Consider the following 21,764-nt stretch of genomic DNA (forward strand, 5'->3'; position numbering starts at 1 on the left):
TCTGTCTGAAAATCAGCTTTAAACACTTTTGTTTTCAAGTGAAACATTCTGTTTTTCATCTCCTTCAACATTTTTAACTTAACATTCAGCAGTTGCTTCATTTCCGCTCAAAACATTCAGCTATCAGCATCCACACTGCAGTTTCGTTAGAAAATGCATTTTCTAGTTATTATTATTTGCTAAAAAACTTTAAAATAAACAAACATAATGGCTTGTAGGAGTGGAAAGACTGACATTATATGTTGAAAACATAAAGATTAAATAGGAAAAAACCTTCAAAAAATAAAATAAATTGAAAAGTCAAAAATGGTCTAAAACCTAAAATCTAAGGTCCACCTAATTTAGATACCTTTAAAAACAAATAAATATCCAGGTTAGTCATGAATGTGGACGCGTTTATTTGTATTCTCTGGTCAACATATATCAGCAATCTGTTCCAGAAAGGTTGAATGAACTCGGAGTCTAACCACAGTCCTCTTAGAGACCTCACCCCCATCATCATCATTTTGGACCGCAGCTCAAGGTCATCAGTCAGAAACCACATTGTGTGCCCTTCTGGACAGTAGACAGATTAGTCCCATTAAAAATGAACTGATCATGTTCACTTGCTCGGGGACACTGAAAACTTAGTTAATTCACAGATTACAGGTGCATATAAATCCAATGTATTCATTTGTTTTAAGACACTCACTCACTTTTTTTTATAAAACAGGTTTTTATTTCACGTAAACTATTCAAACAAATAAGACATATCTACCTTTTCTTATGTGTCAGCAATCTTTGTTTTTTTTTTCCAAATTTAAAAAGCTCCAAAAACTTAACATTTCCACAAGACATCACAGACATGGTGAAACAGTATGATCCAGCTCTGGGGACAATCAGCAGGATTTACGTCTTTACTGCCGTGTCTCTGGATTTGTAGATCACCCCTCTGCTTTTCAGCTCTCTCACTACGCCTTCAGAGAAGAGAATAATGAGCAACCGAAACATATGAAGTGAGAAGACAATTCCAACCAATGTGTGTGCCCTGATGTGTTTGAATGTACCTGGAGGTAGTCTGCCAGTCACTGAAACTGCATATACACCTGGCTTGAAGTTGCCTGAAAGACAGAGCAGGAAAAAAAATAATTACACAAATGGATCATAATCTGAACTATGTGGCTATCATTAATAACTAGCAGGTTTTACAAGATTTATTAAAAAGCATGTAAAAAATGTTATAGTCCTGGTTTTAAAATTAGGTAAATAACTTCATTTGAACAACAACATAACATATTTGTGTCATATCTGTGTCATTATTTAACAAAAACTAATCCAAAGCCAAAATCTATAAGCACTGTGGAAAAACTAATTTCTGGATTTTCTGGATGATTCAGTAAGCTTGCTGAACCACCTTTAGCACCAATAACTTAAAGTAGCAGTTTTCCATTTGACTATCAGTCTCTCTCATCATTGTGGAAGAGTTTTGGCTCATTCTTTTTGTTGTTGTTGTTGTTGCTTCAGTTCATTGAGGCTTGCAGGCATTCTTTTACACACAGTCTCTTCAGGTCCCGCCACAGCATTTTAGTCAGATTGAGGCATGGACTTTGACTGGGCCACTGCAGCACCTTGATTCCTTTCATTTTCAGCCATTATGTTGTAGATTTGCTGCTGTGTTTGCTGGGTTATGGTAAATGGTAAATGGCCTGTATTTATATAGCGCTTTTCTAGTCCCTAAGGACCCCAAAGCGCTTTACATATCCAGTCATCCACCCATTCATGCACACATTCACACACTGGTGATGGTAAGCTACATTGTAGCCACAGCCACCCTGGGGCGCACTGACAGAGGCGAGGCTGCCGGACACTGGCGCCACCGGGACCTCTGACCACCACCAGTAGGCAACGGGTGAAGTGTCTTGCCCAAGGACACAACGACCGAGACTGTCCAACCGGGGCTCGAACCGGCAACCTTCCGATTACAAGGCGAACGCCCAACTCTTGAGCCACGATCGCCCTGTTGCATGACCCAATTTTAGTCTACATTTAGCTTTGGGGACATCTCCTCACATTTGAATACCCTGGTAGGAGTTCATAGTCGACTACAAGGTGCTCAAGTCCTGAGACTACAAAACAAGCCCAAACCATCATCCCTCCACCACCGTGCTTGACAGTTGGTTCTCTCCAACCAACTGGCTTAACATCTCCACTTTGGCCTCTTTTGATAGGATTGTTCCAGAAGTCTTGTGGATTGTTCAGATGCAACTTTGCAAACCAAAGCCATGCTGCCATGTTCTTTTTTAGAGAAAAGAGGCTTTCTCCTGACAACCCTTTCAAACAAGCCTTAGTTGTTCATTTTTTCTGAGCAGTGTATGGTCTGACCTTGTGGTGACTTTGCTGTAATGTTCACCACTGGGAAAATTTATATCTATCTTGAATGTTTTTCACTTGTGAGTAATCGATCTCACTGTAGAATGATGACATTCCAATAGTTTGGTTTATAATCCTTCCTAAATTGATGGGCACTAACAGTTGCTTTCATGAGATCACCGCTGATTGTTTTTCACCCTGACACTATGTTAACACACACCTGCTAAATCATCTGCTTTTATAGAGGTGCTCAGACTGGCTGATGATCAAGTGCCATTTTCCCTCTCAATTATTATAAAAGCAGTGTAAGATGTACTTCGTTTTTCCAGAAACAGTGTCTCCTTTTTGTCTTAAATAAATAATGAACAATTTAACATTTTTTATCATGTCCTGATACATAAAACCTTAGAACTGAATGTACTGTCTTCTTCTTCTTTTTTTAAAACCATGACTGTATGCTTCAGCAGATCCTTACCTATTCTCTGCCATTTAGCCACCCAGCTATCTTCAGGACTCATCATGGCGATCACACTATAAACATTTAATCAGTGTCAGTAAACCACAGGGAAGAACAGACAAAGAAACACATAGTTACTGCTTAGTCAACACTTACCCATCAAACGAGGAACTTGTGCATTCATACACCATCTCTCGGTTCCCCTTCATCTGGAGGTATGACTCACAGTTGTCACAGCCATCATATTCAAACTGGTCAATGGTCTAAATTGGAAGAGAGCAAGAGAAAAGTGAGGTATCAGATTGCATGAGTCCAATAAAAAGAGCCAGAAGAAAGGATCAAAAATGAGAAGTGAGATATTACTTGAGAAATATTAACTGCTTTAAAAATGCTGCACTTCAGTGTAGCAAGACTATATTTCTAATGAGGGTCATACATATATTGGAACCCACCATAGATAATGATGCCAACAAACCTTGGCACATCCACTGATAACGGCTGTGCATGGTTAAATAATAATAGTATTAATACTACTACTACTATAACAACAACAACAACAACAACAACAACAACAATAATAATAATAATAATAAAGTGAGATGGGATTGTGTGTTGGTGTTGTGCCAAAGTGTCATTTCTGGTATTTGCCAACCCCCCCCCCCCCCACCACACACACACACACACACACAAACAAACAAACAAAACAAAAAGAAGCCCGCATTTAAACTACTGTAAACATGCTATACTTTAAATGAAATCTCTCCAAAATAAAAACCTTGCACGCCCGACCTTACGAAATAAATCACTGAGGAAGCATTGAGGAACAATAAATGTTTCTAGTTTTATTTATCGTGGATTTTTAACTTTAAAGTCAATCTTAAAATATTTAGTTTCGCTTCAGCCATTATTGTCCACCTTGTTTCTTTTCTTATTGTCGACCTTAAGAAAAAAAAAACCCAATAACGTTATTCTGCGTTTTGTCACAATAACATCACCTTCTACCCAGGCTCTGCCAGGTTCTGTACATTTTTCTAGTACGGCCCCAAGTCGTTATCGTGGGACTAGAAACCAAACAAACTAGCACAGATGTCTTTTTGTAAACAAAAATGCCCCAGTGAATACTTAGGTATAATTCCTTGACTAAAAGCAACCAAGCGTCATTTCGAAGTTTTAATTTTCCTGTTAGGCCAAACAGGAGGAAAACACTGCGCAGAGCACCACGTTAGCACAGGAGCTAGCCTCACAGTGTTTTTCTCTCAGATAAAGATTTACCTTCACTAACGAACAAAGCAGACAGGCTCTCAGGTGGCGCAGGTCTTTGGGGACTGTTTCTAATGCCATTATGTTCGGACGAAATAATTGAACAAACACTAAACAATCACGCCAACTAATATTATGATGATTTTCTAGTCGCCTGGATATTACGTCACTTTATAAGGCCCTAGCAACCCAGAGGCGTCCCTGTAGTCCGCCTGAATAAAAGTCCATGCACAAAAAAATCTGAATCAGGGAGACTTTATTTATCCCCAAGGGGCAATTAAGATACAACAGAGCAGCATGACGTTAAAAATAAGGACAGGGCATAAACAGGCAATAAGAATGAGATAAAAAAAATACTTAAAATATACAGTATATACACAGTTTTAAAATTAAAGTGACTGAATAAGTGAATAAATAACTGTAAGTGACTAAAAGTGAATGAAGTGTTAGCAGCATAAAAAAGAGTGTAGAGTAATTTATGTTTATGGGTGTGGGAAATGGTCTTATCGACTGGAGTTAAAAAGCAGAGTGGCTTTGGGGACAAAGGTGGCTCTTCTCCTCTCAGTCCTGCAGGAAGTGCAGCGGAGGCGCCGCCCAGAGGGGAGCCATTGAAATGCGGGGTGAAGAATGTGAGAGGGGTCATTAATACATTAATTAATTTTTACTATGCCTTTTTACTATGCCTTCCTGGAAAGCAACATGACCTTCTCCATTACCTGCTGGTTCCACTCCCTCCCTCAGCCTTCAGAACAGGAACAGACTGCAGCACACTGCATCAGTGTGCTCAAAAATCATTGGCCTGCCTGTCAGAACTCTTGCACAGGTTTTCAGCCAACAAGGCCATTAGCCCTTGGTGGCACCTCCTGAGAATTTCCTCTGTGTTAGCAGAGAATTTCATGAGGTTGTCAAAAATGGTTCCCAAGTATTTGTACTCCTCAACTACCTCCACAGGCTTCCAATGGATGGTGGTGGTGACTGAAGCAGCCAGGTCACCACCATCTCTTTGGTTTTGCTCACGTTCAGTTCAAGTTTGGAGCTGTCACACCACTCTACAAACTTCTGAAGAGTGGATCTGCAGTCATCGGTCTAGAGGATGAAGAGCAGGGGGGAGAGCACAGAGCCCTGGGGGGAGCCAGTGGAGGTGGAACAGAGACCAGAGTCCTGTTGGTCAAAAAGTCCAATATCCACAGGATTAGATGATCAGGTGAAATCGGGAAGAAAGTTTAATGGCCAGGAAATGAGGCTGCAGAGTGTTGAACACTGATGAAAAATCAGCAAAGAGAAGTCTGGCGGAGGAGTGAAGGAGCTCCAGATGTTTGTGGATGGAGTCCAAGATGAAGATTTTTGCGTCATCGACGCCTCTGCATTCATTGGAGCTATTTGCAAAACAGTTTAAAAGTAACATATATTACCTAAAGGCATTTGTGTGCCTATGGCAACAAAAGCATGTAAACCAGAGGCTGTAAACTGTTTTTGGCTCTCTGTGTGACGTTTAGGGTCCAGTTTCGGCGTTGAAATGTGAAAGGATCTTGGGCTTTGTAGTCCCCCAAAATTAAGCGTTGTTTAAAGTAACGGAGGGATGTCACATTGAACTCCAGCACCTCCACCAACGGCAGTAAACTTCCAACGGTTCCCAGTGCGACTTGGTGATACAGGCGCAGTTATTACAGTGTTTATTTTAGATTTAACCTTACTTAAAATATATGAGAAAATATGGAGATGGATAAAACAGCTCTTAACTAAAAAGTTCTTTACTTAGGAGAGGCTGTTTGACAAGATAACACAGCCACTGCTAATGTTAGCTAATGCTAGCAGAGTAACAGAAACAGTGAAAGATAACATTTTACTTTTTACAGCATTTTATTTATAATTTTAAAAAAGTTTAATCCGTTTTCATTAACAAGGGTAATTATGTGTTTAATATAATGAATGGTGGTTAAATAACTTTGTTAACTTGTTATAACTTGAGTGTATGTAAAACATAAACTAAAGTTAAATAGTAACGTTATAAACATGTAAAGCAGGTTAGCTGCTTTGACCAGGGCTGTTTAATATTGTTATACCTGTCTCAGTTGCACAGGCAAAGGCATGGAAGTCGGTTTAAATTCACTCCCGGACTCAATCAACCCCAGCAATTTTCCTGCAAAGTTGTGGCGTCTGGTGAACAACCCGGCCTACAACGCCATCTGCTGGGACCGCCAGGGCGAGGTAATCGTCATTGACCAGCAGCTGTTCGAGAAGCAGATCCTGTCTCCAAATGCCATCACCGCGGGCAGTGCCGACTCCTTCAAAACCACCAACTTCTCCAGCTTTGTCCGTCAGCTCAACTTGTACGGGTTCAAGAAGGCCGACCCTCAACAGGACCTGGACGGCAAGGAGTATCCAAGCTTTTACAACCCCAACTTCAAGCGAGACCAGCCTGAACTCGTTTCGAGGCTGAGGAGGCTCACCGTGGACAATAAGGCCAAGCTGCAAGCCGGTCTGAACATAAAGTGCCGGTCCCCGAGTGGATATCAGCGCCTGTATCGGGATGGGGAAGACAGAGGAACATCTATGAGAAGAGGCAAGTGCTATTAAGGGATAATAGTGGAAATATATGGTTTCCCTGAGGTGCTCAAGTTCACACTAACCGTTCCTCAGCCACAAGAGTAGTTTCTGCAAAAGTGCACAGTAGTTCTGTGTAAAAAGGGTCATCAGCTCCTTAAAAAAATACAACACTGTCCCATTTTATGTACATAAACTTTGTAACTGAAGAATATTCTTTAAAACAGAACAAAGCTTTCTGCCGCAACTTCGCCTACTTCCTCTTTAGAACAAGGGTCTAAAGAGGTTGAAGCACAGCTTTATTACTTGATCGGCATGTTTGGGCCTGTGGCCTTCATGAGGGATGACCTTGACATAAGTAATAAAGCTGTACTATAAGTGTTGCTGGAGAGTTGACCTCATTTGAGAGTATTCTAAATATATTTTTCTGTTGACCAGAGGAATTACTAAACTTTCATTTGACAATCTTACATGTCACAGAGAAAATACTCAGATGTTTTCAAGAAATATTACCCTGATAGGGTTTTCTGTCATATTTCCGAACACCATATTGAACTTATTAAGGACAATAAGTCTGTGCCCTCCTGTACCAACACTTAAGCCCTCTCGTACTGTCTAAAAGGTTGTTGTTGTGCTTTGTGTCTTCCAGTTTCTTCGGGAGGCTCTTTGCTGCTGAGCCCCACAAATCAAAAGGCCACTCCTCCTTACTATCCAAGTAAAACCCAAGCCTACACTGGGACCCCCATCCCACCACGATTCCTGATGAGGGCTGCGGCTCTTCCTTCTGCTTTGTTTTCCTCAGGCAAAGAGCTACCAGTACCTTTAAACCGCCCTTACACTGGAGTAAACTCAAGCGCCAATGCTGTGCACATTCAGCAGAATTTCCTGGCCCACGCAAACCATGGAAGTCCAAATTTCACCAGTTATAGTCCTTGTAATGCTCAGTACCAGCCTGGCTACTATTCCCCACGTAAGCATTAAATATTATTTAGTAAAATATAGCCAGTGTACCATTTCACTTAACATGCTATCTTTTGTCCTTCCTGAAGTTGGTCATTGCTACCATCCCAACCTTGTGGCCCCTCATATGGCAGGTGGTGGCCTTCAGACAGGCTTATTCTCGCCTCAGAGTTATTATCAGGTAGGACCACTGTCATGTGACGTAACAAGTCAGTGAGTGGTATTTGGGCCATCTTTAACATATGCTTTTATATCACCATTTTAGGCAGGATATCCTGTCGGTATGTTGTGTTTCCACGACAATAACCAATGCCTGCAGAAAAATGAGAAGCAGGAGGTGAAAAACTGTGAAATCAACTTGGAGGCAATTTTTAAGATCGCAGATGAGGTCATGCAGACCCCACCCAATACCTGCCTGGTTAAAGTTGAGCCCCAAGACGAGGTGGTCCCTGAGCTAGAGTCTTCATCCAACACCCGTGACAGCCCACTGTGTGACAGCAACGGTGTCATCAGGTCTATCCCTTTCTCTGCTGGACCCACCATAGTATCTGCATCGAGTATTGCTCCTCTAGTTCCATACAAAGAGCAGTGTGTGGAGTCTGTACCAGAGGAAATGCCTGAGGATGCTATCATTGAGGTAAGGCTGCGCATTGAAGAGTTCCTGAAGCTAAAGTGCATCTGTTTTATGTTTTTTTGTAATGTTTGACATTGAGGTATTTTTTGATGCATCACGTTCCTGATCTAAGATGTTTTTTCCTTTACTGTGCTAGACAGTAAAGTAACCCAAACTTGTAGGAAAGTTTGCAAGGGAAGGCGGGAGGGTGGATCAGAGCAGCACAGTGGTTTTGGTTCTTGATAGGCTGCAATTGCAAGAAAGGTTAGAAATGATAGTTGATCTTTTTTCATTGAGGAACATGAGACACATTCCTCAGAGATTTTGGTTCAGACTCACGTGATAACAGCACACAGTTGCTGACGTTTTGTCAGATGCACACGATGGGAATAACCTAATAGAGCATCCTGAAGGTACTCTATTAGGTTGAGATCTGGATATTGTGAAGACCAGTTGAGTAAAATAATAGTGAACTCACTGTTGTTCTTAAGAAACCAGTTTGAGGTTTGTGGCATGGTGCTGGAAGCAGCCATCAGAAGATGGGGACACATTGGTAATAAAGGAATGGATGCGGTTAGCATCAACACTCCGACAGGCTGTGGAGTTTAAACAGTGCTCAGTTGGTACCAAAAACTATCCCTGACACCATTACATCACCATCAGCATGAACCATTGATAAAAGGCAGGATAGATCCATGCTTTCATGCTGTACATGCGAGATTCTGACCATCTGAGTGTGGCAGCAGCAATTGAGTGGCACTCAGCGTCATCCTCTAATGTTGTAGTACATCTGCATAAAGGTTCAAGGATGTATGTATTCAGAGATGCGGAAATCCCAGTAGATCATCAGTGTCTGATGTTGCACATTCTGGGTTACTGCAAAGTGATCAACTCAGTAGATAATTGTGTTAAGACGCAGTTGGTGTACCTAATAAAGTGGCAATGAGGTTACTGTTGCTCTAGGTGATCAAACCTGACACTGAAGCTTTTTCCACACACAGATCATTAATAATGGATCTTTCCGCATAGTTAAAAAATGTAGCAAATATTTTGCATACTGTTTTGAAAAGTTGGTTCTTTTTCAACGTTTAGAACAACATGTAGAACATGTGAAAATCCGATTATGTTTCAGGCTGTATTCATACAGAAAATTATTGATATTGTTATATAATTTGAATAAATCTATACTATATATATATTTAGTGGCCTTATATATAGTTTAGCAGAAAGCCTGGATTATTTGCCTTCTCTGTGTCCCTACATTAAGGTTACCACAGATCATGAGAGGGATATTGTACCTGTTACAGTTGGTGATACTTCCAGTGATTCCAGTCTGAAATTATAACAGCAGCTGCACAGGAAATACACCAACTCTTTAGGTAAGGCTGTTTAGGGTCAAATTCCAGAGTAAAATTAGTGAAAGAAAAGGCAATTAAGGCTTTTTATGCTTGCTAAAATCAACAGATCCGTGATGACAGTGTCTCATATTTCTCATCATAGATCTCAGCTTGTTGGTTTGATTGGCATGTGACAGGGAGCCTTGAGTCACTCCAGGATGTGAGCTTAAGCTCTTACTATTACCATACTTGAGTCTCGAATTGGAAAGATGATTTATTGTGTGAATGCTTGTTGCTTTGTTCTCTTTTAAATCTTATTACAAAGTCTTTTGCAGAAGTACATATATGTTGTACATTGTATGTAGTTGTACAGTAATGTTTTCTCCTCTTATTTTACACATCCATTGTAATTAACACTGATGCTTTTATTTCTGTAAAATTTTAAATTACATTTTTAAAACAAGTATGCTTGTAAATGTATAAAGCATGGATATTTATGTACATGATTTTGTGAAATAGTTTTACCAGATTGTAATGTTATTTTCAAAGAACTGAAATAGAAAAATAAGTCTTGTAAACCATAAATTGGTATTGGAGTGCTTAAAAAGGACTCAAATTATTTTACGAGGGAGAAACACTTTGTCTACTGATTGTTTGCTTTATTGTGTTTTCCCTACCTTTTTATTCTCACTATTGATGTACTTTTTAAAATATGAAACTAGAATTTTAAATAAACGTGAATACAGTTTATGGTTGGATGTTTAGTGTGTACTGCATTATTAATAATAAAGGGGTGTTGCTTGTTGTAGACACCAGAGGGAGCCACTTACTTGTTTTTGGTGAAACTGCTGCTTTTCGGCGGATCCGCCTTCCACTTACTAATGCTGCATTCAGGTGCTCCTCGTTAACTCCACCTACGATAACGTTAAAAGAAAATGAACGATTTTTGTTTGTTTGTATGTTTACGTTCTTACACATGCAAGAAAATTAGATTGCGTTTGATTCTTACCGCAAAATAGATTTTCAGTGACGTTAGAAAAATGTAGTACTAACGCTGCAATTCCACTAATGGCTTATACAAATAACAACGTAAAACACTTGAAACACAATCTGTTTACAGGATTAGGGGTGAAGTGTTGATCAAACTCCCGTCCCCGTTAGCACGTGAAAGTAGCAGGAGAGGGAGCAGGTAGACACTTTCAAATGAGATCCCAGGGGAGAGACAGAGTCCGGGAGGTAAAGTTCTAGAACGGTGTTATAATAGTACACTGTGTCTCTATGCTTTATCCCCTTCAAACAAACACTACAAGGAGGCTGGGCAACTTTTTAAATTAACTTTTTGCAGATTTCCCCCTCCGCTTTCAGTGATAGTTTTGATAAACGAGTCAATTTCCTTCATTCTTCTCAGGAGGATCGGGTCTAATTTCTCACAGTGCAGCGGAGGCACTGAACTCGGGGGAAGCCTGCGTGTGTGTGTATGCGTGCGCGCGCGCGTGTCGCCCCCCTGACGGGTAGGTTTGAAAGAAGTTGATGGCCGTGTCACTGAAGCCGCTTCGGACCCAGTTTTAATTACCAGGCTACAAGCAAAGTAAGGCAACGGCCCGTTTGCTTCGGTTAATAATTACACAAAGCTGTGTGCTGAACGGAGCAGCTTCTTCGAGGATTATTTTTTCGCAACTCGTCGGCTGTAAGAAACATTGCCCAACTTTTCGGCGCCGCATTTGATCCGTCAGCATGCCTCATAACTCTCCGGCGGCAACCTGTAAGCCAGCCTTTGAAGTCGTAGACGTCGCTCTCGTGCGTTTTTGGTGGATTTATCCACAAAGTGTTGCTCTCACGGGACAGGTTTAACTTTTAAAGCTTTGCCTCCTGTGTGCTCGCAAAATGTGACTGGAAGGTACAGTGGTCAATGTGCGCTGCATTGTAAAAACAGTCCCGAGGATTTACGGATACACAGTTGCCAGGAGAGGACCCAGTCCTTCTTGGAGAGGATACCGGAGTTAAGCTACCACGTAAACACCCTCCAGACGAGGACATAGACCCGCCTGTGATGAAGAGCACCCCGGTGGAAACAAATGCACTCTTTAAGATCTAATACGGCACGGCTCGTCTTCACAGTGCACTGGCGCATGCAGTGCTTCTCAACCCACATTAATGACACTGGATAACAGTTAATCGGAGCTTTTTCCTCGTGTGAGACATCACTTTCCACGTGAGACATATGCATATCTGTAACGTGTTAGACTGGGAATATTAACTCTAGTGTTGAATGGAAGTTTTATGAGTTACCATGGAAGTCCTCCGGCTTTGAAAGCCCAGATCTGTTAAGCAAGTAGGCAGAAGGAATAAAGCGGGACCTGTGCGTGTACTTGTCGATACCGCTTTCCTGCGTCTTGTTTATCCGCGGTGCTTGCCTGCTTTGAAGTCCAAGATGTGCGGCCGGGACCCGCCGCTACAGCCGAGGCCATGACCGTCCCACAGCGGCGCCCGGCCGGGCTCTGGCCGTGGCTGCTCATGGCGGCTCTGCAGGTGGTGCTGGGCCAGCAGGGCCTGGAGTCCGAGCGGCCGGTTCTCCGAGCGATTATCAAGGTGACGCTGCTGAAGCACGAGCCCACGGGGAAACCCCTCACCTTGGAAGGGGTGTTCGTGGGAGGAAGTGCCGGCAAAGCAGAGGGAAAACTCATGCAGGTAGGGTGTCATCAAAGGGTACCTGCACTACATGACCACAGCACTGTCCATTTACCTCAAAGCTCACCTGGTGCACAGGTGGCCCAGCACCTTTGTGGCACCTGGTGCAACAATTTTCCATAGACTGCAATAGACTAATTCAATGATCATATGGTCAATATCTGATCTTCATTTTGTGTATTGATAGAACAGCTTTACAACACATGTAGTTACACTTCTGCTCTGTCAGATATGGATTACCAGCCTGAAAGCTTCTCCTATAGTACACTACTGGGAACACTTAACACAGTAAGTGTTCCCAGTTCCCATTCTTTGGACCCCCCCAAGAGAGTCACTTTGGACCCCCCCAAGAGAGTCACTTTAACCTCTTTTGCAATCACCGCTTGACTAATAACTTAGTCTGTGTTAAAAGCCTTAATTGGAAAGTTATTTTACACTCCCACCTCTTTCAGTGCACCAATCCCTCTGTAGAGTGACTTATGTTTCCCTACAGTTTACACAGCACCCGCTGCTAAAAGACTCCTGCAGCAGAGACTATGGTTTACAGCACAGTGTGCCTTTCTGAGAGCTGCTTACAGCAGCACTCTTTCCACTCAACACTGGGCTTGTGATGATAGAACATATGAATTCCTTTAACAACAGTGATGACAAACGTGTTATTGAGGTTAGCTTATTTTCAGTCTATTTTAGCTCTCTCCTGAGAAACAGTGGTTTGGCTCAGTCCACCAGCCTCTCTAACGTGTATCTTTTCTAAGGTAACTGTTTTGTTTTGCAGTGACTATTTTTGGCATTTGATGCTCTCTCCCATTATATTTAATATCAAGGTGTGGCCAGTGACTGCAAAATGACAGCATGTCGAGACCAATATAAAACCTGTCATTTAATGGGGGTTTTTTTAGGTTAAAAATCTTGCCTTTAACTGTCCAAATGTGAAGTATGTTCTCTATTCAGTGTGCATATTCAGGATTCAAGAGTGGATTAAGGTCCCTACGCTGTAAAGCTCCGCCGTGTCGATTTATTTGCCGTCTCCAGAGACACGGGACGAAAGATATTAGGTTCTGTGGGATCTTGTCTCGCTTCACTCACCAGGTATGGGAGGTTTTGTGAATGGTGAGCCAGATGCTGCAGTTTGCCATAGTTGATAAGGATTTATAATGCTCTGATGGAGAAAAGCCCAGCATTAGTCACAGTGAAAAGCCACTTCTGCTTTCCCACTCCAGTTTTAAGCTGATCTGACTGGACCCTGTCTGTGTGGGATGTTGACAACATGTTGTGGATACATAACACATAGCTGTTGAGATCAAAGCACTTCCAGCTTTCTGGGATTTCCAGCTTTTTGTTGTTGTTGTTGTTGTTTAAGACTTTGCAATGTTTGTAGGGCGACACAGGGTTTTAATGAAGCTGTGTATTCCCCTAAAGGTGTGGATGAAAGGTTGAGTGCCACCCTCAAACCATTCTTTTTTATCTCTGCCACCGTCAGCTTAATTTTGTGCTGATAAGATCCCTGCTTTTTCCCCCCTGTTTCTTTCTGTTTTTCTTTTTTTTTCGGCTGCCCAAATAGGTTATACATCTACTCTGTTTTCCTCTGGTCAAACCACCAATTGTGTTGCTGTCCAAGGCTGGGAGGGCATGGTCCTGCGAGGCTCTCTCCTCCCTGGCTGTTCTCATACTGCACAGAGGTGGTGTTATGCTGCAGGATGCTCTTTGTTGCAGCTCAGGCCTGTTGTAACAGGTCTCTGTTGCCTCTGCAGGCAGCTTCATGGTCCCACTTTATGTTCTTGTCTTCCAGTGGACGAGGGGACTGATGGCTAAAAAGTTCCAGTTTCCATCTTGCATAGCATTCTCGTCTGTGTTAAATATAAGCCAACCTTGTCGATGCATGTCTTTTATATTCCACTTTTCTGAAAATTTTTATGGACTAACAGAGTTTTCATCTTTTGTCATTTTAGATGCTTGTTCATCTTTATCAATACGTTGCTTCCCTGAGCCTGGGAATTGCATTGCATCCTTGTTTTGATCATGTTTGCTACCATGTGTGGGACAAACTCTGAAGTTCTGAATCCATGAGATTTCACTGTGGTACTTGTCTCCGTCTGATCTGTTAAACTGTGATCTCCCTGGAAGTGTGCCCTTTCCTCTGAATGAACACGCTCACTGGAACACTGGTCTGGCCAGCACTATTTGGACAAATACAAGTGCTGAGGAATTTTGACTCCCTCTCCCTTCCAAAATGAAACTCGGTGATTAAAGGAGAAGCCCAAAAGCTTCTGAAACAATGACGAACTTGAGGATTGTTGTTGGAACTTCTTTTTGAGAAATGGAGATAAACTGTGTTCTTTTAACAGGTCCAATTAAGGTATCCTTAAAACTCCACCTATGTTAACTTAAAGTCATCTTGACTTTCTTTTATTCCTTTTCTGCATTGTTGTTTTTGAAATGTTGAAGTGAACTTTGAGAGCTCCCTCAAATACATAAGCTATAATTAAGGCTTGACACTGGGTAACTGTGCAACACTTCACATTTTTTCGTCTCAGTGTCCTACAAGGTAGTGAATGCCTCCCCGTCTCTCTAAAGCGTCCCAGGCCACTATCTGCACACCCGCCCCTCGACTGGCCCTCAGCACAGCCGTTTGGGAACTAAGGAGGGGAGGGTGGAGAGGGTACTGAGGGAGAACATCAAAGTGTGTCCAGTTCCGAACGTGAGCTGGGATGATTAAAAGCTGAGACTGTTTACACTGTACTTCCCATATGGGCCCTCTCCTCCCCCTCCCTCTAGATTTCCTGTCCATACTTCCTATCTCCCTGGATGAGATAACAGCCTGTCCAGGACTCCTCAGGGCTCCTCACTGCCTCACATAGTTTCGCTTTTGTGCATGTGGTTTATAACAGTGTGTAGCAGCAATGAATGCAGGTGAGCTTCATGTATTGGAGCCAACATACTGATATGATATAATAAACAAGCTAATGTGTTTGCAAAATTCGTGCAATGAACCCCACATTTGGCAATCAGATTTGGCATTCATTTGCCATTCATGCTTCTTTTTAAAATACAGTAACGGTGAAGCAGCCTGCTCTGAATGCTTCACAGTGCTCGTGACTGGTATGCACAGCACTGCTGTGTCCACCAGTATGGACGCCATATGAGAACTCAACATTAACAGCAGTAGAATCACATCGCCATCCGTCCCACCTGCACCTCGGCGACACTGGCAGTTGCATAAAGGTACAAATGAAATCCCTGTAAGCTCGCAATCCCCCTCCCCCTTTGCCACAGCGCCTGTTTTTTAAAAATTCTGAATGCTTTATGCAACTACTTGTTGTTTGTGTGGAGGTGGAGGCCATTTAGGAACAAAAGCCTGCTTTGAAGTCATCATATATAACATTATAAACAAGTTCAGTGGTGATCGCGCAAAGATTATTGTAGGAATGAACTGCTACACTGGTTTTGTTACCAGCCAGCACTGGCCCTGTTGACTCATATTGGACCACTGGCAGAAAAGAACATCATTTTATGTTTTTCAATCTTTTTCTATTAAATGTTTGACTGTTTCACGAACAGCTAAAATGCTTTAAAACAGGATGACTATGTTTTTTTCCAAGGGGCAACATCCAGATCTGAAAATTTATGAATCGTGAAAGTTCCACAGGTGCAGTTCCTCCAGCTGGCACTTGAGGCATGCTCCAAAACTGAGTCAATCTCCACAGACTCCCATGTTAAAGTGCCAAGCCTTACATCATTAAAAAGCACATTTATAGCTTGGTGCAAGAAATTATTTTACCCTCTGTGGACAGTTTTTTCAAAGTTTTTCATTGTACCCATACAGTTTATGGATACAGGTTGCTATCCAAGCTTGCCAGTATTAGCTGGTAAATTAGAACTCTACCCTTTCATCAATATAAGGTAGCATCTAGCTTCAAAAAAAGCAACACAGTCCAAATTAAATGAGTGACAGCATAGTTACTGTCATTCTTTTAGACAGTTGCTGTGGAATAGTTTAGAAAATCAATTAAAAATAAATGGAACAAAAGTTAAGAGAATATATCATTTTTGGCTACAAGCCCATTTGTTACATATAATCATTGCATTCCAACATCATCTACTTTATCTCTTTTATTTCCATGTGGTCTTTTGCAATGGTCTCCTCCTTCAGCGACACTACAGTAATGCGTTTCCTCTAACTCATGCATTAAACAGACCCCCCCTCATGTGTCCAGGCTATCAAACAAATTGTGGACTAATGGGTTCTCCTGAGCAGGGAACTGAGAGAGCTGCAGCCTGCAGCACAGGAAGCAGGGGCTAGCGCTGTCCTGTCTGCCCTATTCCACAAGAGATGGCTGTGGAGATGTTCCTTAGGGGACATGGAAGAAGGGAGAGGCAGGTAGGGGGGAAACATGGCAAATCTCTTAATCCTGCTGGCCCCCTTCTTTTTTAGTCATTAGATCACGTCTGGAATTCTTGAATGTTATACAACACGTTTTTGTTTCCCCTTTCATAGCTCTTCTTATGCAAATAACCAGGGATGGTCTCTGTTTCTCTGCTACTATCACTGCTTCACTCGTTCAGCCACTCCCTAATACATCTACAAAAGAGTCGCATGCTTAATTCCATGTTTTTTGTAGCACACCCATGTAAACACACACACTAAGTCAAGGCTTCATCTGCCTGTTTTCATGTGTGTGTGTTTTCACACACTCCATACACACACTCGGTGGGGCAGTGGAAAAGCTAGAAATGCGCACTCTTGAATTAAATGTTAATCACAGAGGATCTGTCTCGCTCTTCATTTTGAGCACTTTTTTTTGTCCCTCCCTAGTACACAAACCACCGAAGGAGCAGCAAAAGCATGCGGCCCTTTTAAAGCTGTGCCATTATGTAGCCACACATGTGTTACAGTGGAGAGGAATGAGTCACCGCCGACTGTGAAAGCAGACACACACACACACACACATATATGTTCCTTTGATGGCAGGACAACTGACACGGGGTCCAGGCGATTTCAGGGTCAGCGGAATTTAATTATGTCAAATATCCAAGGTTTAACAGTCGTGAATACCGCGACATTTTTGCATTCTCTGTGAGATGTGTATCTTGCGTGACCTTTTTTGAATTTGTCCTGACAACTCAGGTCAAGTGAAGCACCTGTCTCTTTCCAGTTGAAACCGATCCACTGGAAGTACAGAGGAAAGCCTGCTGATCCATAGTGGGTGTGGAGGCCAAGCTATCCTTTCCCCCAGGATCAAGGCCACATTTATAGAGATTTACTGAGAACTATGTTGCAACAGATGACAATTGTACCATATGGCATGAGGATTCATATGCTACTGGTGGGAAAGTTGGCTGTCTTTTTTTTTTTTTTTTTTAATCTTCCCACAGGTTAAAGGTTATGCTCACAAGGATGAGTTGACTGAAAAGATGTATAATTAATAAGTGATGATTTTATTGTCTGTTAACTATGTAAGACTTGCATTGGCACAATTTCGTATATAGATGGATACATCCATGTGATAGATGGATGTATGTGCATTTTCAATTAGTGTGACACTGCATAAAAGGTGTTAATGACTGTAGCTAGAATCTGAATTGGATTGCCTTCTTCTCTTAATGTATAGTTAACTGTAATTTAAATCAAGCTTAGTTTTGTACAATTGACAACCCAGTATGGTAAGTGCTTATCACAACTTCAAGCACACCAGCACGTCACTAAAACCTGCCATAAATGTTGCCATGAGACAGTTAGTCTGACATCAGTTGGCAATTATATGCAATCTGTTTCTCATAATACAGCAATAAACTGTAATAAATCATTGAAAAACACATAGACAGAAATTCACATTTAACTATTACATTACATGCTCAGTAGCCTTCAGTTCTACAGGAATATAAACCAGAACACAACCAGCTGAGCCAGCTGAGTTGAGCTCCCTCAAGTTGTGCTCAGTAAAAAAGTATCCTTCAGACCAATGGCACCAGGTTGGCAATTTGTCTGTGTTTATAAATTAGGTAGTAATTATTTACAAAATTTTGACAGTCTCTCTGAGAGTGACTTCAGTCAGTCCAAGTCAGATTGCAACTGTTTGCAGAAAGGTTGCCTCCTATCAGGCAACCTGTGCAAGTCATGCATGGTTCAACATCCTTAAGCTCTGGGCAAATGTTTAGTCATATTGGCTGCAGAATGTGAAAAAAACATTGATTACAATCACATATAAGAAGCTCGCTGTCCTGTTTTTACCAACTTAGCTATTAGCTTGCTCTGAATTAGGAAGTTTGATTGGTTGATTTTGCTTGAGCTGAGTTAATGTAAGTTTCCTCGGCTAATGTTCAGGACAGAGGTCCCCGAGGTGAGCAGTTGTGTTCATAGTTTTCTTGTTCTTGAGTATTTAGATCAATTTAAATATCCATGTTTGGTGTCCCTGTATAGTGTAATATTGCTGCGTAAAATATTGCAATGCTATGCTGTATCGATTTTTTTCCCACCACCCCTACTCTCAGGTGCTGTCCTCTCTGTCAGATGGTAATGACTCTCTACACATTCATCTGCAGCTAGATCACTCTGCCTCACTGCCACTAGTTGTAAACACAACCAGCTCAGCCTGTCAGTACTGCACACTTCACTGCATGTTGGCACAAGATGCCTATGAATGTGGTTGAGAAATGGTGTCACACTGACCAATGAAGACAACAAAGGTGTAATCAAGAAGCTCATTCTGTGACAACAAAATGTAAACCTATCAAAGAACAGTGCATATAGCCTTTTTTGGCTATAGAGTTGTCTTGCCCTTAAGATGCACTGTTTGTCCTGTAACTGTGCTCAGTACTCCTCTTCAGATGGTAAACAGACTCCTGTTCTGCTTTTTTATGCAAAAGTGCAATTGTGCTGCGAGGCCACATTTACACAGCTCTTTTTATTTATTCTGTGCCTTTAGATTTTCTACTGCTTTTTGCTTACACACACACACTCTGATTGATGCATCCTGCAGTATCTTGCCCAAGGACACTTCAGCCTGCAGAGGGCTCAAACCACCAACCGTCTGATTAGCACGCGACCTGACCACATTCACACGAGGTTGTCACTCGGGAGGCAGCAGTCCTGTGTGTTTTTGAAAGTTAAATATACTAACGTAAAATGTGTTCGTGACAAAATAAGATCCACACTAAACATCAGCATGTTAAACTTCCTATTGTGGTCAAAAAAGAAAAATTCTCAAACACTAAACTAAAATCATCAGATCACTTTTTTTCTTTTTAGCTCATAGGAATTCCCTCGTGGAGCCATGAGCATGGTGAGACTCTTGATTTTGTGTACATCACAACATTTTGTGGGTTTCTTGAGGGGAAAAAAGAAAATTCTCTTAAGAGAACAGTTCATCTTGGTGCATTCCAATCTCTCTGACTATTAAAAGAGCAAAATTAAACAAACTTCAAACTTCTCTAAAAGCTTTTCATAGCACAAACATTACAACACAGATTGTTCTTGTAGATATGCAGCATATCGCTGAGAGCATACAGTTTGTTAAAGGTTGGATCGGCTTCTTTGCTGTTTACTTTGGATATTTAAAAGGCGATTAGGGGCTTATGAATAATTTTGGACCTCAGTTGTTCTTGTCGTCTACTCAGTCAACAGTATTCGGTCGTGAAGCCAGTTGCTAATAACTTCAGCCTTGCCTGCGGTGGCGAGAGCAGGCTTAATGCTCGCGCTCACATCAAAGGCCCAGCAGCTCTTCTGCAGTTTTTCATTTCGCCGCCTGTCTCGCTCCTCTTTCCCCCAACAGTGTGGCTTTGAATTCCTCCTCCTCACCTCCTCTGCTCTAACCAGCCCTCTCTTGTTTCTTGACAGCTCTTTAAGATGGTTGTAATTCATTGCGTGTGCTTTAGTTTCAAGGACAAAAATGGCTGTTTGAAAAAAAACCAGGCAGGAAGCGCTTAGTTTGCTGAGAGGCTGGAGGAAAAGAGTCATCACCATACCACAGATAAACGCTGCGTAACAGACTCCCTCTTGCTCGCTCGCTCCCTGGCTCCTTGCAGCTCCTTGCAGCTCCTTTAGTCACTTTCATGGGCTTTTCTCGTTAATATGGCTCTGAAGAATAAAAGCCAACTGCAGCTCCTAGTAACATTAGGTTGATTCAATCAGTGTATGATGAGATACAAAAAACCCCAGATTCATTTAGATCAGAGGTATGGTGTGGTACTGTTTAAGACACAGAATGTGCAGGGAGCACAGAGCAGAAGCAAATTTTCTACTTTTCTGCTTGAACGCTTGGCTCAGCGATCCGCAAGAGGAAGAGCTTTCACCTGTGGAGCGGCCTGATCCTTTATTTGTGTGTGTGTGAAAAAGCATGAGTGTGTCCACAGTGTGTGTGTGTGTGTGTGTGTGTGTGTGTGTGTGTGTGTGTGTGTGTGTGTGTGTGTGTGTGTGTGCGCGAGCGCGCGCGGATGAGGTGGAGCTCCCATACTGAGATCATTTACCAAACTCTATTAAGCGGGATCAAAGTGACTTAGATCTTTCAGTGCTGCATGACTACAAAAGCCATATTGTAACCCCAGAACCAGGGAGATAGCACTGCTGACAAAAAATGCTTTATGTCTCTAGGAGTCACATGGTCACTTCCCAACAACAAACAACATGTCCTGTTTTTGACCTGTTTTTTTTTCCTCCTCTGCTTCTCAGAAGGGCTTTAGTGTTACTTTCATGCCAAGCTTGATTTATTGAATTTGCAAAGTGAAATACAAATGTCTGATTTTACTACAACAAAGACGGTTTGATTCAAGTCTCCAGAGCAGTTTTGAGACGTGATCAGATCGACTGCTTTCATCTTGGCCACGGACCACCCATCACGCGTGCATTAGTGTTAGCTGGACCGTAAGTGAAGTGGTGAATGTGTAAACATTTCAACATCAGATATGCAGCGGCTAACAAGTAGAACAATAACAACCTGTCCAGTGATGGCAGATGCACGCAGTTCCCTCCACTTTAATGGAAGTGTTTTTTGTGTGCCAGGTCTCCAGTGTGTGCTCTGGTGTTTGCATTATTTGCAAGCCACTGCTGAGACAGTTAAAGCAGAAAATGCCAAGGTTTCCATGTTATTGTTAAGTCTTGGCTGATAGTGACTTGTAGTTTTCCTCAGAGGCGGAGCCAGACATTTGAAACACCCGGGGCTTAGCCATAAAGGGTAGTATGCATGTGGGTTTTTTTTTTTTTTTGTTGGGGGGGGGGGTAGAAATGAATGAAAAAGATTAATAGGCTCTGTTTTGAGTTTTGTTCAAAAAAGAATGACTTCATATAGGGAAAAATATATATCACATGTGCAGGACACCTTAAACTAGTTTTTTAATTAAGCAGCAAGGCAGAACAAAGTCGGGGCTGTATCAAGACACGAGGACTAAACCCCAATTCAACCAGACCCAGAACTGATCCGGAATTAAAACAGGACTACAAGAGTTTGTTACATCCCTCTGCAGCTTCTAATCGTCTCAGTGTTTTCAGCTGGTGCTAATTGGCCACACCTAGTCAGGTGTGGATAAAAGCATACCTGAGGCAAGCTTTCCGGCAGTGCACTAG

The 21,764-nt window shown here is 42.0% G+C and overlaps 3 protein-coding genes and 1 long non-coding RNA gene across 5 annotated transcripts in view; 2 read left to right on the forward strand and 2 right to left on the reverse strand.

Annotated features, from left to right (window-relative positions):
- Positions 1-695: 695 nt before the first annotated feature.
- On the reverse strand, positions 696-4,244 carry supt4h1 (SPT4 homolog, DSIF elongation factor subunit). Its single transcript, XM_080866492.1, has 5 exons — positions 4,079-4,244; positions 2,963-3,069; positions 2,825-2,880; positions 1,047-1,100; positions 696-956 (listed from the first exon to the last, which is right to left on the reverse strand). Exons 1-5 carry the CDS (start codon positions 4,145-4,147, stop codon positions 889-891), a joined length of 354 nt encoding a protein of 117 aa, XP_080722618.1. The 5' UTR covers positions 4,148-4,244; the 3' UTR covers positions 696-888.
- A 128-nt stretch (positions 4,245-4,372) lies between these two features.
- Positions 4,373-10,339, forward strand: hsf5 (heat shock transcription factor family member 5). 2 transcript variants are annotated; one of them, XM_080866491.1, is made up of 6 exons: positions 4,373-6,629; positions 7,260-7,580; positions 7,660-7,751; positions 7,836-8,207; positions 9,451-9,562; positions 9,684-10,339. In XM_080866491.1, exons 1-5 carry the CDS (start codon positions 6,155-6,157, stop codon positions 9,526-9,528), a joined length of 1,338 nt encoding a protein of 445 aa, XP_080722617.1. In that variant the 5' UTR covers positions 4,373-6,154; the 3' UTR covers positions 9,529-9,562; positions 9,684-10,339. The 2 variants fall into 2 exon arrangements, with proteins under 2 accessions (XP_080722617.1, XP_080722616.1); XM_080866490.1 differs by having other exon boundaries at positions 9,451-10,339.
- On the reverse strand, positions 6,453-10,648 carry LOC308386744. The gene is made up of 3 exons (XR_013969848.1): positions 10,530-10,648; positions 10,351-10,434; positions 6,453-6,586 (listed from the first exon to the last, which is right to left on the reverse strand). It is a non-coding gene; the product is annotated as an uncharacterized lncRNA (long non-coding RNA).
- A 97-nt stretch (positions 10,649-10,745) lies between these two features.
- rnf43 (ring finger protein 43) overlaps positions 10,746-21,764 on the forward strand; it is a 112,691-nt gene continuing 101,672 nt past the window's right edge. The window contains exon 1 of the mRNA XM_080866489.1: positions 10,746-12,208. Coding sequence (XP_080722615.1) covers positions 11,987-12,208 — 222 coding nt within the window. The 5' untranslated portion in view covers positions 10,746-11,986. The remainder of the gene's footprint in view (positions 12,209-21,764) is intronic.

Source organism: Rhamphochromis sp. 'chilingali' (assembly GCF_963969265.1).
Source record: "Rhamphochromis sp. 'chilingali' genome assembly, chromosome: 19".
Classification (NCBI taxonomy): domain Eukaryota; kingdom Metazoa; phylum Chordata; class Actinopteri; order Cichliformes; family Cichlidae; genus Rhamphochromis; species Rhamphochromis sp. 'chilingali'.

What these genes read in the sequence shown, in the direction of transcription:
- hsf5 (XM_080866490.1), top strand. Translation starts at nt 6,155, where the DNA reads ATGGAAGTCGGTTTAAATTCACTCCCGGACTCAATCAACCCCAGCAAT. An exon ending in GCCTGGCTACTATTCCCCAC is followed by an intron (nt 7,581 to 7,659) that starts GTAAGCATTAAA and finishes TCCTTCCTGAAG; the next exon opens with TTGGTCATTGCTACCATCCC. An exon ending in CGCCTCAGAGTTATTATCAG is followed by an intron (nt 7,752 to 7,835) that starts GTAGGACCACTG and finishes TCACCATTTTAG; the next exon opens with GCAGGATATCCTGTCGGTAT.
- supt4h1 (XM_080866492.1), bottom strand. Translation starts at nt 4,147, where the DNA reads ATGGCATTAGAAACAGTCCCCAAAGACCTGCGCCACCTGAGAGCCTGT. An exon ending in TGCTTTGTTCGTTAGTGAAG is followed by an intron (nt 3,070 to 4,078) that starts GTAAATCTTTAT and finishes CTTCCAATTTAG; the next exon opens with ACCATTGACCAGTTTGAATA. An exon ending in ACAAGTTCCTCGTTTGATGG is followed by an intron (nt 2,881 to 2,962) that starts GTAAGTGTTGAC and finishes AAATGTTTATAG; the next exon opens with TGTGATCGCCATGATGAGTC.